General features: G+C 53.8%; 1 protein-coding gene across 6 annotated transcripts; it reads right to left on the reverse strand.

Annotated features, from left to right (window-relative positions):
* Window positions 1-586: 586 nt before the first annotated feature.
* On the reverse strand, window positions 587-8,015 carry LOC147646381 (uncharacterized). 6 transcript variants are annotated; one of them, XM_086873535.1, is made up of 13 exons: window positions 7,786-8,002; window positions 7,358-7,429; window positions 7,198-7,269; window positions 6,505-6,618; window positions 5,779-5,850; window positions 5,329-5,400; window positions 5,055-5,126; window positions 4,866-4,967; window positions 4,313-4,420; window positions 3,957-4,028; window positions 3,797-3,868; window positions 3,107-3,187; window positions 1,413-2,478 (listed from the first exon to the last, which is right to left on the reverse strand). In XM_086873535.1, the coding sequence occupies exons 1-13, from the start codon at window positions 7,880-7,882 to the stop codon at window positions 2,312-2,314; spliced, it is 1,173 nt and encodes a 390-aa protein (XP_086729661.1). In that variant the 5' UTR covers window positions 7,883-8,002; the 3' UTR covers window positions 1,413-2,311. The 6 variants fall into 6 exon arrangements, 5 of the variants coding, with proteins under 5 accessions (XP_086729662.1, XP_086729663.1, XP_086729664.1 ...); XM_086873536.1 differs by lacking the exon at window positions 7,198-7,269 and having other exon boundaries at window positions 587-2,478; XM_086873537.1 differs by lacking the exon at window positions 4,313-4,420 and having other exon boundaries at window positions 587-2,478.
* Between the last annotated feature and the right edge of the window lie 7,330 nt (window positions 8,016-15,345).

The raw sequence follows: 15,345 nt of genomic DNA on the forward strand, positions 1-15,345 counted from the left end.
TGGCTGTGCTTTGAAAAGAACGAACCAGTAAAAGGTGAACCTGATGTGGTAAAGGAGAAAAGAGTGGACATGAGCGTGGGAAATGAAGAATAGGAAAATTTGAGTGGGAAGAACTTGTTCATTGATTCAGCTGAAAAGATCAGCAAGGAATTAAATATAACTGATTGTTGGGTATGTGGGAGTACTAAAATGTCTGATATTTGGCCCTGGGAGGGAATTAGCTTAAAACCTCGAGAAATTTTAAGCATAAAACGAACTGGGGAAAACCAAAGAACACCAGGGTATAGGAGAAGGGAAAAATGGGAATTAAAGGCTAAGGTAATTGGGGAAGACTGTATTCTACAAACTGGAAAAAGATATAGAACCCTGGTGGGGCGGATGGCATGCAAAAGATATCTTATAATGAAGAATCTAGGAATTAAATGAGTTCCCCAAGAGCCCAACCAATATTGGTCCTTAGACAAGAGGGAAAAAGGGTGCATTCATCATGAAGGATATAACCTTTACGAATGTGCAGAAAAGGGGATCAATCCCTTCTGGGGAATTAGAAGCCTATCAAAGCATTGTTTTATAAATGCAAAGGCAATTTCGGGTTATATAAAAGAGAAATTTATTATAAAACAATAATAAATTCGAACAACGAGAAAAAACAACAATAAAATAAGCAGCGCAGCGCTGGGTGGACAGGGTCTATACACAAGGTATAGGTGCTCCCAAATCCACGCCTGAGAGTCACTTGGCCTGGGTTTTTATAGGAAGTTTGTGTCCCGAGGCCAAATTCCAAGCAGGCACCCTTCGCTAAGAGGTTCTTGATTGTTCGAAGAATAGATTTCCTGGCACCGGAGAATAGAGTCAATAGACGCTGGGCAGAGGCTCCTCATATGTAAAGAGGTCCAGGATGTCTTTTTGATATCATTTTGGTCCGGGCCATTAGGGTGGAGTGGTGGGACCCATCCTGGAGCCGATGGCTATCTCGGCTGGCTCCTCTTCCTTTGTCTAGTTTTTTTTCCACTTCTCCAACACAGGCGGGCAGGGCGGAGGAGCTCAGGTCCGGCGATATCTCGTCCGGGCCCGTTCTTTTGTTTGTTCCATGGCCTGGGCTGATGTGCCTGCTTGTGATCGTTATCTGGGGGTTTGGCTGCAATCTGTTGCCTCACGGAGGAGAATCACGACCAGATCCGGAGAAGGACTTATTCCCACTACATGTTGTATTTTATGCCATTGGAATCACATATATATATATTTTATTTATACCCTTTACGAATTTTTACTCATAGATTAATTTATTACAGCATAGTATTAAAACAAAAACTACTTTAGTTTGTATAACCCAAAGACTGCAAAAGATAGCTGGAGATGCCCCCTACATTCAGAAACTACCTTATCCAGATGAAGACAGCAGTGACCAGAACTCTGGGGGAGGAATTTATTGCATTTCTGTTATCAGGGAATGTAAATCTCGTTGGCGCCAAGAAGATTGATCTATTGGGAAGGGGGCAAGAGAAAACTAAACAGAAGAACACCAAAGATCCTAAGAAGAATGTATGAATATGCATGAGAATTTATGGATATGTAGTAGGATTCTGTTTTTAAGGGACAATCCTTTGTTAGTAAGGTGTGCTCTCTTGGCTGAATGCAGAGACACCTGGCCGTATCTATGTACTTTATTTTTAGCTCCGAATCATCTTTTTATTAAACCTTTAAATTCTATAAGAAAAATATGTGAACCTCATTTTTCACAACACTGAGCTGTTTGGCCGGACATCTGAAGCTGCAGAGGCGCTCCTGTAGAGAAAGAAAGTGGCTGAGGCCCCCAGCTGCCGCTGGCACACAGGGACCCTCCTGCACAGCAGGGCCCAGAGCTGCCAAGGCTCCCCAGCACGGCTGGAGCTGCTGGCACAGCTTGGCCCAGCTGGACAGCTGCCCCTCAAGGCCCTGGAGAGCAGGGGATGGCTCTGGGCAGGGTCCCTGGCCAGGAGCGGGCCCCAGAGCACCTCTGCCTTACAAGGGCAATCTCGTCCCCGCTCTTTCTCCTGCCCACCTTGCTTTGCCTCTGCCCGCTGCTCCTGGGGCTGCTCTTGGCCAGGCAGCCTCAGTGGCAGCCAGCACTGGCTGCAGCCCCAGCGGGCTCCCCAGGACAAGGCCCAGCAATTAAGAGGCCAATGAAAGCCCTGGGCAGCAGCAGAACTCTCAGCAGAGTGTTTTGGGCAACCAAGGACTAGCCACAGGTCTACAGCAGCTTCACTGGGAATGTTTCTATTCTACAATAACTTTCAAAAGAAGCTGTTTGAGGGAAAAATGAACGAAACACTCACCGTTTTGTCTTCCAGACATACCAGATTCCAACACAGCATAAAATGAAGACAAGCACCAAACAAAGCAGGCCTGCCATTAATTCTAGCCAACAGCGTGTTCCTTGACAGAAACCTCTTCCGATGCCCTTCTGGAAATTGGGAACACGTGTTGTGCTGGCTGCATCTGTGGGAGCAATGGGCAGCGTGAGCCCGTGCTGTGCTCCACTGCTGAGCTGGCAGCACGGTGGGTATGTCCAGGATATTCCCTGTTTCCCACAGAGCTGGGGCCTGAAGGCACCTTGCCAGCCCTTGGCACAGGCTGTGCCACCCAATAAAACCCAGAAAGCTGAGAGGAGAACCCAGGGACAGCACAGCTGCTTGGGCAGTGGCTCCTTCCAGGGACACGGTCCAAACCCATCCCTGAGCAGCCACTGCCACCCCTGACCCTCCCTGCTCTGTGACAGCTCCCCCAGCCCAAGGGGACAGAGCCAGGCCCTGTCAGGGGCCAGTGCAGCCCCTGCCCAGTTGGGAGCCAGGGCTGGCTGTGGCTCTGGGGTCATGGCAGGGCTCCCGCTCAGGGCTGCTCCTGTGCCTTGGGCCTCTGGATGCTTAGGGCCAGCTCCAGGAGCAGCTGCAGTGGGATGGACACTGGTGCAGGAATCCCGATTCCAGGGACTGGGAATGAGCTCCAGAGGCCTGGAAGCCGAGGCACCTCCAGCTTTGGCTGCTGCTCAGCCATGCAAGGAGGGGCCCTGTGGGAAGAGCTGCTGGCACACAGCCCCACCAAGGGCTGAGCCCAGCACAGCAATTACCTCCTGTGCCTGGGCCCGTGCCTGCAATTGCCTCCCTTCCTTCAAGAAATGCCGCCTTCCATAGAGCTTCTCTGTCCATCCCTTGAGAAAGGAAGAGGCACAGCTGGATCAGATGGAACCATCACATAGCAGGGAAGTGGCCTCTTCAGGAGGCAGTGCTTGTCAAAGACATGGAAGAGGATCAGGAAAAGGCCCAGGCTCTCTCTTGTCCAAACCACCACCTCTCCTGATCTGCTCAGAGACCAGGAAGTTGCAGAGGATCTCAAGGTGTGCATGGGCCATGGTGCAGTTTGGGCAGCCTGCCTGCTGATGCCAAATGCCTTCCTGCAGAGGCTGGGGAGAAACTGCATCCAGGCCAGGCTGGGAAACAGCCCTGCAGGGCTTGAAAGCAGCAGCAGGGCAGCGAGGCTGCCATGGATCCCTTCCCATGGTGCAGGGCATGGCATGTCCAGAAAAAAACCCTGACTGCTGAGTCTCAGGAAAGGCTGAGGGACATGGACCCACCACGCCCTTTGAGCAGTTCCTTCTCTATTTCTTTCAGGATGTGGTGTGACTCAAGTGATTCTTTCTGTCCTGTGGCTTTGTTCTTCCCTCTCGGAGGACCTTAACAAAAAATAGTTCCATTTCCCAGGAATGGATCCCAGAAAAGCAATGCTCAGCCTGTGGGTACGGCAGGGACACACCACTCACCCCTGCGATGGGAGCCGGGCTTGCGGGCAGTGATCAGCAAAGGAGCTGGGAAAGTCCTCCCTGCAGACACACCTGTAACTCAACAGCCACAGAAGCTTCTGTCACCTGGTTCCTACCAGGATGTCAATGATTATTCCTTGATGGGACACTGAGAACATACCTGCAGGAGGCTCCAAGGGCTTCAAAACTTTATCCAGCCAATCTAATGGAGAATCCTTCCTGGGAACCTCATCTGGAAGGGAGCACAGATCAGAACCATTCCATGGTGTGCTGGGATCGCCCTTCTGCCTTAGGGAACTGGGCACTGCCAGGGGGTTGGGTAAGACCATGAGAGCCAGATGTCAATGGACATGGAGGAAGCTGTAGAGGGGCCTGAAATGCTCTGGGCTGGCTCCTGGTCACTCTCAACACTCTTCCCATGCCCTGTGCAACATCCCTGAAGGGTGGGCGCTCCCCAGCAGCAGAGATGGCAGCTCAAGCCTCAGCAGGGCTCAGGCCCAGAGGCACAGCAATTACCTCCTGGGACTGTGCCTGGCATGGCCTCCCTTCCTGCAGCAGAGGCTGCCCATGAGCCACTGCTTCCTCTGGGAAACGCTGCCTTCAGCACAGCCTCTCCATCCACTTCTGCAGAAAGGGACAGCTGGATCAGATGGCAGCATTCCCCACTGGGGAGGTGGCATCTTCAGGAGGCAATGCTTCTCAAAGACTTGGTTAAGGACCAGGATATCATATCAACTTTTGGGATTGGCCAGGGCCCTCCTTTCTCCAAACAGCTGCCATTTCTGATCTACCCGGAGACCAGAGAATTCTACAAGATCTCAGGCTGTGCATGGCCCATGGTGCAGTTTGGACTCCCTGTCAGCTGATACCAAATGCCTTCCTGCAGAGGCTGGGGAGAAGCTGCAGCCAGGCCAGGCTGGGAAACAGCCCTGCAGGGCTTGAAAGCAGCAGCAGGGCAGCAAGGCTGCCATGGATCCCATCCTGCTGTGTTGGGCACTGCATGTCCAGATGTGCAGAGAAAGCCCCCGGCTGCTGAGTCTCAGGAGAAGGCTGAGGGACATGGACCCACCTTGTCCTTCCTGCAGAATTTTCTTCAGCATTTGCCTCATGGGTTTGGATGGCTCATGGGGTTTCATAACTCCTGTAGCTTTGGTATTTCCTCTTGGAGGACCTTAGAGCAAAATAATTCCATTTCCCAGGAATGGATCCCAGAATGCCAATGCTCAGCCTGTGGGGTCAGCAGGGACACACCACTCACCCCTGTGATGGGAGCCAGGCTTGTGTGCAGCAACCAACCCAGGAGCTGGGAGAGTCCTCCCTGCAGACACACCTGTAACTCAACAGCCACAGAAGCTTCTGTCATCTCTTCTGATCTGAACAGGCAGCACTGAGCCACAGGAGCGGTGAGAGGATCACACAGGGCAAGGGCACACACGTGCATGGCTCTGTCCTGGCACCTGCAGCGATGCTCTCCTGGCCAAGCCTTGGGCTCTGAGCTGGCAGCTCTCCCAGGGGGAAAGGCCTTCACCTACCCTCACCATCTTCCAGAGCCTCAGTCCTGGGCGTGGGTTGAGAAGCCAGATCACCTTCAGCAAGAGGCTTGGCTGAAAAAAAAGGTAGGACAGAACAGCTCTCGTGGCTCTGTAGGAGACCCTCAGGCTCCCTGGGGCTGGCAAAGGAGCCATGCAAGGCACAGCCCCGGGGCACAGCCCTGGGCCTGGCCCCTTCCCTCTCTGCTCCTCTCCGTGGCTGCACAGAGCACATGGAAGGAGACACTGGCATTGTACACGGGAAGAAGATTGACAGCTAAATGCTCCTTCTTCCCACTGGTAGTGACCTGTGGGATCCCTCAGGGCTCTAGAAGGGAGCAGGGCGAGGTTTCCAGAACCCAACAAGCCTGAGATTATGTTAAGAGATATGGCAAATGCTCTTGCCACCTTGTCATTTTGTGTTCTGTCAGTAAAGGGAATAGAAGAACTTGCCTCCAGCATTCTCCAAGATATTCAAAGTATCATTCAGTAGCACTTCCGAATAATTGAGGTTGAGTTCCAAATCTAGAAGGGAGCACAGATCAGAACTGTTTCCATGGTGTGCTGAGATCCCCTTCTACCTTAGGGAACGGGGCAGTGCAAAGGAGCTGTGCTAAGGCTGTGGGTGCCAGATGTCAGTGGACATGGCCACAGCTGCAGAGGGGCCTGGGGGCTCTGGGCTGGCTCCTGGTCACTCTCCACCCTCTTTGCAGGCCCTGTGCAGCATCCCTGGGAGAGGTGGCTGGAGCAGCCCAGGCTCCACTGGGGCCCTCTCTCTGCCACAGCTGAAAGAATTGTAAAAGCAATGGGGAAGAACTACAGCAGGCAGTGCCACAACTGTCCCTCAGGCCCTCCCTCCCTCCTGCCCACGTTCTGCTGGGACAGCTCTCCCATCCCATAGGGACTGGGCCAGGCTCTTTCAGGATACAGTGGAGCCTTGCCCTCCCCCTCTGCCTATTCCCCACCATGGGCACCCCTTTGCAGCTGCTGCCAGGATTTGGGACCTGTCTCCCGTGGAGGGACCCCAGCAGGACTGCTCAGTAGCCAAGTGCCCTGAGCCTGCTGGGGATAATTCCACTGGGCTGTGCTGGTCGTGTCCGGGCTGTGCCTGCACTGCCCAGCAGCAGAGATGGCAGCTCAAGCCTCAGCAGGGCTCAGGCCCAGGGGCACAGCAATTACCTCCTGGGACTGTGACTGTGCCTGGCATGGCCTCCCTTCCTGCAGCAGAGGCTGCCCATGGGCCACTGCTTCCTCCGGGAAATGCTGCCTTCAGCACAGCCTCTCCTTCCGTCTCTGGAGAAAGGAAGAGGGATACATGCATCAGGTGGGGCTGTTTGTTCCCCAACATGAAGGTGGCATCTTCAGGAGGCAATAGTTGTCAAAGATATGGGTAAGTTTCAGGAAGGCATCCAAACTTTGGAGCCAGGCCAGCCACATCTACCACAAGACTGGGAAATTGCAGGGGATTTCAGGGTGTGCATGGCCCATGCTGCAGTTTGGGCTTCCTGTCAGCTGATGCCAAATGCCTTCCTGCTGAGGCTGGGGAGAAGCTGCAGCCAGGCCAGGCTGAGAAACAGCCCTGCAGGCTGGGAAGGCAGCAGAGGGGCAGTGAGGCTGCCATGGATCCCTTCCTGCTGTGCCGGGCACGGCGTGTCCAGATGTGCAGAGAAAGCCCCCGGCTGCTGAGTGTCAGGAGAAGGCTGAGGGACATGGACCCACCACGGCGTCTCTCCAGATCACTCAGCCTCTTGTCTCCTGTAGGTTTGTTCCTCCCTCTAGGAGGATCTTAACAGAAAGTATTTCCATTTCAGATGAATGGATCCCACAGAACCAGGGCTCAGCCTGTGGGATCAGCAGGGACACACCACTCACCCCTGTGATGGGAGCTGGGCTTGCGTGCAGCAACCAGAAAAGGAGCTTGAAATGTCCTCGCTGCAGACACACCTGTAACTCAACAGCCACAGCAGCTTCTGTCACCTGCTTCCTGCCAGGGTGTCAGTGTTTATTCCTTGTTGGGACAGTGAGAACATACCTGCATGGGGCTCCAGAGGCAGAAAATCTTCATGAAGCCAAGCTGCTGGAGAAGCCTTCCTACCACCCTCATCTGGAAGGAAGCACAGATCAGAACCATTCCATGGTGTGCTGGGAACCCCTTCTGCCTTAGGGAACTGGGCACTGCAAAGGGGTCAGGTAAGGCCATGGGAGCCAAATGTCAATGGACATGGCCAAAGCTGCAGAGGGGCCTGGGGAGCTCTGGGCTGGCTCTGGTCACTCTCCACCCTCTTTGCAGGCCCTGTGCAACATCCCTGGAAGGGCAGTGGGACCAGCCCAGGGCCCCTGAGGCCTCTGTCCCTCCCATAGAGAAAACCCTCCCTTAAGCCCTGGGGAAAACCATCCCCAACACTTCCCAGGGAGAAGGGAGCACTGTCCTGGGAAAGGGGACTGAGGCCGCCGGCTCACCTGCTCGCCCTGCTCGCCACGGAGCAGCCTGGACAGCCCTGTCAGGCAGGGCCACTGCCAGGAGGAGCAGGAGGAGGAGGCGCAGAGCAAAGGCCATGGTGCCTTGCCCACTGCCAGTCCTGCAGCTCTTGCTGCCACCACTGTCCTGACACCGCTGTCCCAATGTCAGCACCGCTGCTGCCGCCGCCGCTGCTGCCACAACAGTCGTGGTCAAGGACTGACTGCTCGGTCCTTGTGGTGCTGGGCAACCACGGGGCTCTGGGACCTCTGTGACCTCAGAGCCTGCTGTCACCTCAGCCTGCTGTCACCCCAGAGCCTTCTGTGACCTCATGGCCTTAGATGTCTGCCCCAAGTGTACTCCCATCTGTACTAGAGGACTGCTCTGACTGTGAATCTTTGACTTCATCAAAGGGTCATTGCTAAACAAAACCTTGGTTTTGCCTGCTGACATTGCTGGACAGGCAGTGTCCCAGGAGATGCTCTTGATGGTTGCCTCTTTTCCTGGGCATGGCATTGGAGGAGGTCCAGGCCCAGGTGATGCCACTGAAGGAAATGTGCCCTCATCCCAGGGATGCTCAACACAGACTCCCCCAGCCCCTCGGGGCCCTGCCTCTGGTCACAGCAGCTCCTGCCTGGCTCCTGCCTGCCCACACCGTGGTCAGCCCTGCCTGCTCCTGGACATGGAGCTCAGCCAGGGCTGGTGCTGTGTGGGCTTTGCTGGTGGTACCAGCCGGACACTGGGGTGAGAGCTCCATCTCTTTATTGGAAGAGAAGAGCTGTGCTGGGCCCTGCCCTGGCAGGAGAGACCCACCTTCAGTCCAGGCCACAGAGCAGGGCGGGTCCCTTCAGGGACACAGGGCCTTGCTGTGGGTGGTGGCAGCATCTGCACAGCAGCAAGCTGGTAATGCAGCTGTGACAGGGACATCACGTATGGGCATGGAGATGTGAAATGTGTGGTGCAGGTGTCCCTGAGGGAGGTGTTTGGCCTTTCCTGTGAAGCTGCAGAGGGGAGCCTGTTGAGAGAGGAGATGGCTGAGGCCCCAGCTGCAGCTGGCACACAGGGACCCTCCTGCACACTGGGAGATTCTCACTGTGCTCAAAGTCTCCCTCTGAAGACTAAGAGCTGAATGTGGATGGGCTTAGCAGCTGATCTGCAGGCCAAACAATTGAGGTAGCAAAAGAAGAAATTGAGAAAATACAAGTTTATCCATAGCAAGGAAGAAAGCAAGGCAGTTAGCATGGAAACTAATAAAAAGGGATATAAGGGGTATTTGCAGTTGTAATAAATGGAATTGGTTCGTGCTAACTAAATTGTAACTGTTATTAAAGTTCTTATTAAAAACAATCAAGAATCAGTGTTACAAAGCAGATGTACCCCTTTGCAGATGTTACATGTCAAAATTAAGGTACAGGATGTAGTTTAGAAGATAAATGGTGTCTCAAGACCAAAATTGCCTTGAGATGGACCAAAATTAGAACAAATTTAGGCATTGGGCCTAAAGATTAGTAAACATAAAGCTAATTAATAGACTTACATAACACAATGCTCAGTATGTATGCACAAACCTGTAAGGTTATCCAAAGGACAACAAGGAAGAAGAGAAGCCTTCGCCAAAAGACCACCGAAAGAAGACTGAAGACCCCCTAACAACAAGTGAGGCATGTGCCGTGAAGAAAAGTGATGTAAAGTCAGAAAAACTTGAAATAGGAGGGAACTTAGAGGAAACATTAAGGAATATGTATAAGGATACAGTATATAAGTTTAGCTTGAAGTGCTTTGTTTTGAACTTGAGGCAGGGTGGGAAGCCTCTGTACCCTGGTCAGTTTTGCTTATGCTTTAATCATACTTAATTACTAGCAGATTATATATATACATTTTTATTTTTATTAGACTGTAGTATTTTACTAAACTGTATTCTTTTATACCACATTACTATTCAATTTAGTAAATTGTATTCATTTTTAATTAAACTGCCATTAACCCAAGGGACCTAGTTGTCAAAATTCTAATTTCATTTATAACAGTATTTTAAAAAGAAGGCTGTTACAACAACATTGGTATTTACCAAACATGACACAACATGAGCTATATTAACAAAGAAGGCCCCTTACGGTGACAACATTCTACTGTTCAAACTGTAAAACATCTTTGTGTACTGATCAGGGGGTAACGATTTACTATTTACAATCCTGACGCTGAATGTCTCCTTAGGAGGTCTGGTCAGGGAGAAGAATGAGCCCCTTGTGGGCTGCCCCTGTTTGGACAACCTGCTCCTCACCCCGAGCCTCAGCATGTCTGACATCGCCCACCTGGGACTGACATCCCAAAACATTGAAAACATTTCTCTTTATAATTTTTCTTCATAACTAAAATCTAATTAATTAATAAAAATAAAATTTTATTTTTATAATACAATTATTCTGTATTTTTATAACCTAATTTTTATATTTATATAAAAGAATTGTTACATTTTTAGCAACTAAAAACATTATCGGTCCTTGGTTCAAAGTAGCACATTTCCGTTCATTAATTAATTGACCACTATTTCTCCCTCTTTATGCTAATTATTCCTATTTTTAGTCCTTTGATCATCATTTTTATCATTTTCTCAGACAGGGTAAAAGGGACCACTTTGGGGTCCATGGGGACTTTTCTGGGGAACATTTGGGGCAGTTTTGGGTCTGGGGAGGGAATTTAGAGACAACCTGGGGGTCTGGAGGACACATGGGGAGCCGGGAGGGCACTTGGAGCGGCATTTAGGGATTCTGTGAGACAATTCGGGGTTCGGGGGAGCACTTTGGGGTCCAGGGGTTCACTTGGAGGTCAGGGAGGGGAATCTGGGGGCCCTTCGGGATCCGGGCGGGCACTTGGGGGGCTGTAACGGGGAATCTCTGGGTCGCGGGGGATGATGGGAGTTGTAGGCGCCGGTCTAATGAGGCTTAATGGGGCCGCGGAGCATCACGGGAGTTGGAGGCTCAGCGCCAATAGGTTCCGGTAAGGCGCGGGGCATGACGGGAGATGCAGTCCCGGCTGGAATAGCGCTCTATGGGGGCCGCGGAGCATGATGGGAGCTGTAGTCCCGGAAGTGGCTCCGAAGGCGCGTTCGGCGGTGTGGGGAAGCGCTTGGAGAAGACTTCTGCGTCCGAGCTGCAGGTGCTCTGGGCGAATGTACACGGCTCGGGAGCACTTGGGGGGAACCTGGGGAGCTGTGACCGGGCTCTTTAGGGCGCGGGGCATGGCAGGAGGTTTGGGTGCGGAACTGTGTTGTGGGATGATGGGAGATGAATTCCCAGCAGTGGCTGGAAGGGGAATCTGTGGGGTCGGGAGCATTCAGGGATCCAGGGACGCTTTGGGGGGCCTCGAACGGGTGCTGAGGGGGCACTCGGGGATCCTGAAGGGTCTGGGGGACACATGGGACATATGGGGGGCGATCCCGGGGTTCTGGGGAGTGCAGGGCATATTTCCAGTTCCTCACAACCTGGTCTCAATTGCCCCCTGCAGGCTCCTACTCACTGCCACTCTGATCCCAGTATGATCCCAGTATGATGTCAGTACACAGCCAGTGCAATCTCAGCCACTGCCAGGATGATCCCAGTATAAACCAGTCTCTGCCAGTGCTGCCACTCCTGGGATCCCCCAGCGCTCTCTGTGTTCCCCCCTCCCACATCTCCCCAGAGGAGCCCCAAGGGCTGGCAGTCCCCAGCCAGGGTCCCCAGCCAGCCCCAGGTTGGATCTGCAGCCCCCAATTTTCCCAGTTTCCCTCTCCTTTTCCCCGGGCCGGGTTCCCCCCGTCCCCAGCGGGTGGGAGCAGCGGAGAGCCCCGCGCTGCCCATCCCGACCTGTCCCGGCTCCATCCCCGCTCCTGCCGTGGGCTGTGAGGGGTTTGGGAACGGGGCACCGAGGGTGTCACTGCTCCTGGGGGAGGAGGTGGAGGGATGGAAGAAGGAGAGAGAGAAGGGATGGAAGTAGGAGAAGGAGGTGGGGTTAGGGAGGAAGAGGAGGAGGAAGGATGGAAGGGGAGGAGAGGGAGAAAAAGGAGGGACAAAGGAGGATCAGGGAAAGGAGAAGGAACCATAAGGTTGAGCACTCCTTGAATTCATAGCCCCCTCCTGTGGGATCATCACCCACCATCCCACAGGTGATGGGGGAGTGGGAGCTTTGCCCGGATATCCTGGGGGGGTCCCTGGGTTGGGTTTATTTTGCGGGGGGGGAATGTTTGGAGAATGTGGAACTCCAAAGCTGAGTGGAAAATGCCCCTTGGGGGGACATTGGGGGGTCTCACCATCCCTAAGTGGGGAAATGGAAACAGGGGGAACTTTTTGGATTCCTGGCACTCCCAGCAGCCTGGGGATGGTAGGGACTGAGCAGACAGGTTGTCCCCAGTACAAGCTTGACTCCCAGCAGCTGGGACAGGCGGGAACCCTTGAACCTTCTCTCCTTGAAGACAGGGGAGACTAGAGATGGGGAACTCCTGGGAGGCATTTTCAGAGCTGAATATTGGTGTTTTTTAGAGGTTTTATGGACCCCAGATGTCCGGTGACTTCTAGAGATGAGCTTGGACAGAGGGACCTGCAAACTCAATGTCCTCATCCCTTGTATTTCCTCAAACCAGGATTTCCCATTCCCAAACCTTGGCTGGATGGAGGAGGAGGCTGTGGAGAAGAGGAAGATGCCCCAGGACACCCAGGCAGGTGAGGAGGAAGTCAGTGCCCCTTTCCCCCTCTCTCCTGCTCCATCTCCCAGCCCAGCCTGGCCGCCAGCTGCAGGACAACCCCGCTGCCGACGCCGTCCTGCCGGGGACGCACTGGGGGGATCTCCTTCCCCTTCCCTCTGCCATGGAGGCAAATCCCATCCTCTCCTTGTCCTTCCTCCCCCAGACAAGGAGCTGAGGATGGAGACCAGGGAGGACAAATCCCCACAGGAGAAGCTCATGGAAGAGGCCGTTCTGAGCAGCTCCACGGCACAGGAATCCAATGGGGAGGAAAATCCCCAGAGATCCCACAGGAGGAGGGGCTCCAAACGCTGCCTAGGGTGCTCTGAGGAGGAAAGACCCACCCTGTGCCGGGAAGGCGGCCGGAGATCCAGCCGGGGCTCTGAGCTGGTGGTCCATGAGCAGCTTCAGGATGGGGAGAAGCCCTACAAGTGCTTGGAGTGTGGGAAGAGCTTCAGCCAGAGCAACAGCCTGATCTGTCACCAGATGATCCACACTGGGGAATGGGCCTATGAGTGTGAGGAATGTGGGAAGGGCTTCAGCTGGAGCTCCCAACTCATCATCTACCAGCGCATCCACACTGGGGAGAGGCCCTACGAGTGTCCCCAGTGTGGGAAGAGGTTTCAGAGGAGCTCCACTCTCCTCAGGCACCAGCGGATTCACAGAGATGAGAGGCCCTTCTGCTGCCCTGACTGTGGGGAGGGCTTCAAGCAGAACTACACCCTCATCACCCACCGGCGCATCCACACTGGGGAGAGGCCCTATGAGTGTGGGGAATGTGGGAAGAGCTTCAGCCGGAACTCCAGCCTGATCTGCCACCAGAGGATCCACACCGGGGAACAGCCCTATGAGTGTGAGAAATGTGGGATGACCTTCAGCCGGAGGTCCCATCTGACCATCCACCAGATGATCCACACTGGGGAGAGGCCCTATGAGTGTCCCGAGTGTGGGAAGAGGTTTCAGACCAGCTCCCATCTCCTCGAGCACCAGCGGATTCACACAGATGAGAGGCCCTTCCGCTGCCCCGACTGCAGGAAGGGCTTCAAGCACAACTCCCACCTCATCACCCACCGGCGCATCCACACTGGGGAGAGGCCCTTTGAGTGTGGGGAATGTGGGAAGAGCTTCAGCCGCAGCTCCAGCCTCAACACCCACAAACGCCTCCACACTGGGGAGACACCCTACGAGTGTCCCCTGTGTGGGAAGAGCTTCACCTGGAGAACTAGCTTGACCCAACACCAACGGCAGCACCAGTAAGGGAAGCTCTGCAAATGCCCCAAAGTACAGGAAGAGCTTTGTGCACTGCTCCAGCTTCATCCCCCCTTGGAAAATTCAAGTTTGGCAGAGACCTGGTGATCCATGTTCCCTGTGATCCATGCTGGGGAGACACCTGTACCTTTTCCTGCCTATGGCAATGACATGATGTGGGATCAAAGAACATGAGGGTCTGGCCATGGCCCTTTTGTTATATTCAATCCCATCTCAGGTCATTGCCAGGGGCAGGTGTTTGTGGTTAGGTGTCTTTTTTTTTTTTAATTCCGGATTGCCTGTGGAATTTTTACCCATTAGTTGTGGGGACAGCCTAACTGTGGGTAATTGCTGGGTGATTGACAAAAGACAAAGAGCTTGGCCGGGCCCAGGGAGGGAAGGGGGGCAGGAAAAGAGGAGAGCGGGGACAGTTTGGGGGGCTTTCTTCAGCTTTGGAGAAGGACACTTTGGGTGCAGAGATGCTGCGGTGGGGAGAAGGGAATTTCGCCATCACTCACACGGAGCTGCTGCTGCTTCTCCTTCTCCCCTCTTTGTTGGTGGCCTCGCACCCCCTGTCCTGCCGGGACGTGTGGCAGTGCCAGGCACCGCCGCGGAGCTGCTGATCCACCTCAGCCACCGGCCCAGGATCTCAGCTCATCCCTGCTGTTCCAGCTGAGTGTTCCTCAGAGCCCTGCAGGAGCACCGGGACTGCCCGCCCGAGGGGGTTTGTGAAACAAAGCCTCTCCTCCATCCCTTCTCGTCTCAGCCGAGAAAGCTGTCACGGGGCCCCTGGTTCTGTTTTCCTGTTAATGCTGTAGTTATTGTTGTTTGTTTGCCTGGTTATAAATACTAATAAAGAACTGTCATTCCTATCCTCAGATCTCTGCCTGAAAGCCCCTTGATTTCAGAATTATAATAATATAGAGGGAGGGGGTCTACGTTTTCATTCCAGGGGAGGCCCCTGCCCTCCCTGGCAGACACCTGTCTTCCAAAACAAAGACAGATGGGGAGTTTCTCCATCCTCCTTACCCTTGTGGGGCCAGCAGTGCTCTTGGTTCCTCATGCTCTTTTTGTGGGGCCTTTTGTGTCTGTGCCCCTCCAACTTAGGGGGACAGGGGATATTTGCTGCCCCCTTTCTGCTTCTGGGAAGCCTGTGCGGGCTCTTTGTCCCTCTCTGATTTGGGGGTTGCCAGTGTTGTCACCATCCTGGCAGCCCCCGGCCGCTCTATGCCCTCTGCCAGGCCACGGGTGTTCTCTGTCCCCTTGCAATTTGTGGGGCTGGCACAGGCACAATTCCCCTCCTCTTTGGGGGGGCTGGCAGTCTCCTCTTCCCCCTCTGACTTGGGGGATGCTCTGGGCTACATCCATCTCTTACTTTGGGTTGCCAGGTATTTATCTCCCTTCAGTTTGGGGGGCCTGGGGATAGTCTCCATCCTCCTCCAGTTTTGAGGGGCCTAGGAGTAGTCTCTGTCTCCCACCGATTTGGGGGGACTGGTGCAGGCTCCACCCCCCTCTGATTTTGAGGGACAACCTGGAGGAAAGGCACCAAAATCTTGACAAAGGCTGAGGGGAACGCTCTGATTACCCCTTTTGCTAAGAG

Source organism: Cyanistes caeruleus, unplaced genomic scaffold (assembly GCF_971803275.1).
Source record: "Cyanistes caeruleus unplaced genomic scaffold, bCyaCae1.hap1.1 HAP1_SCAFFOLD_100, whole genome shotgun sequence".
Lineage (NCBI taxonomy): Eukaryota > Metazoa > Chordata > Aves > Passeriformes > Paridae > Cyanistes > Cyanistes caeruleus.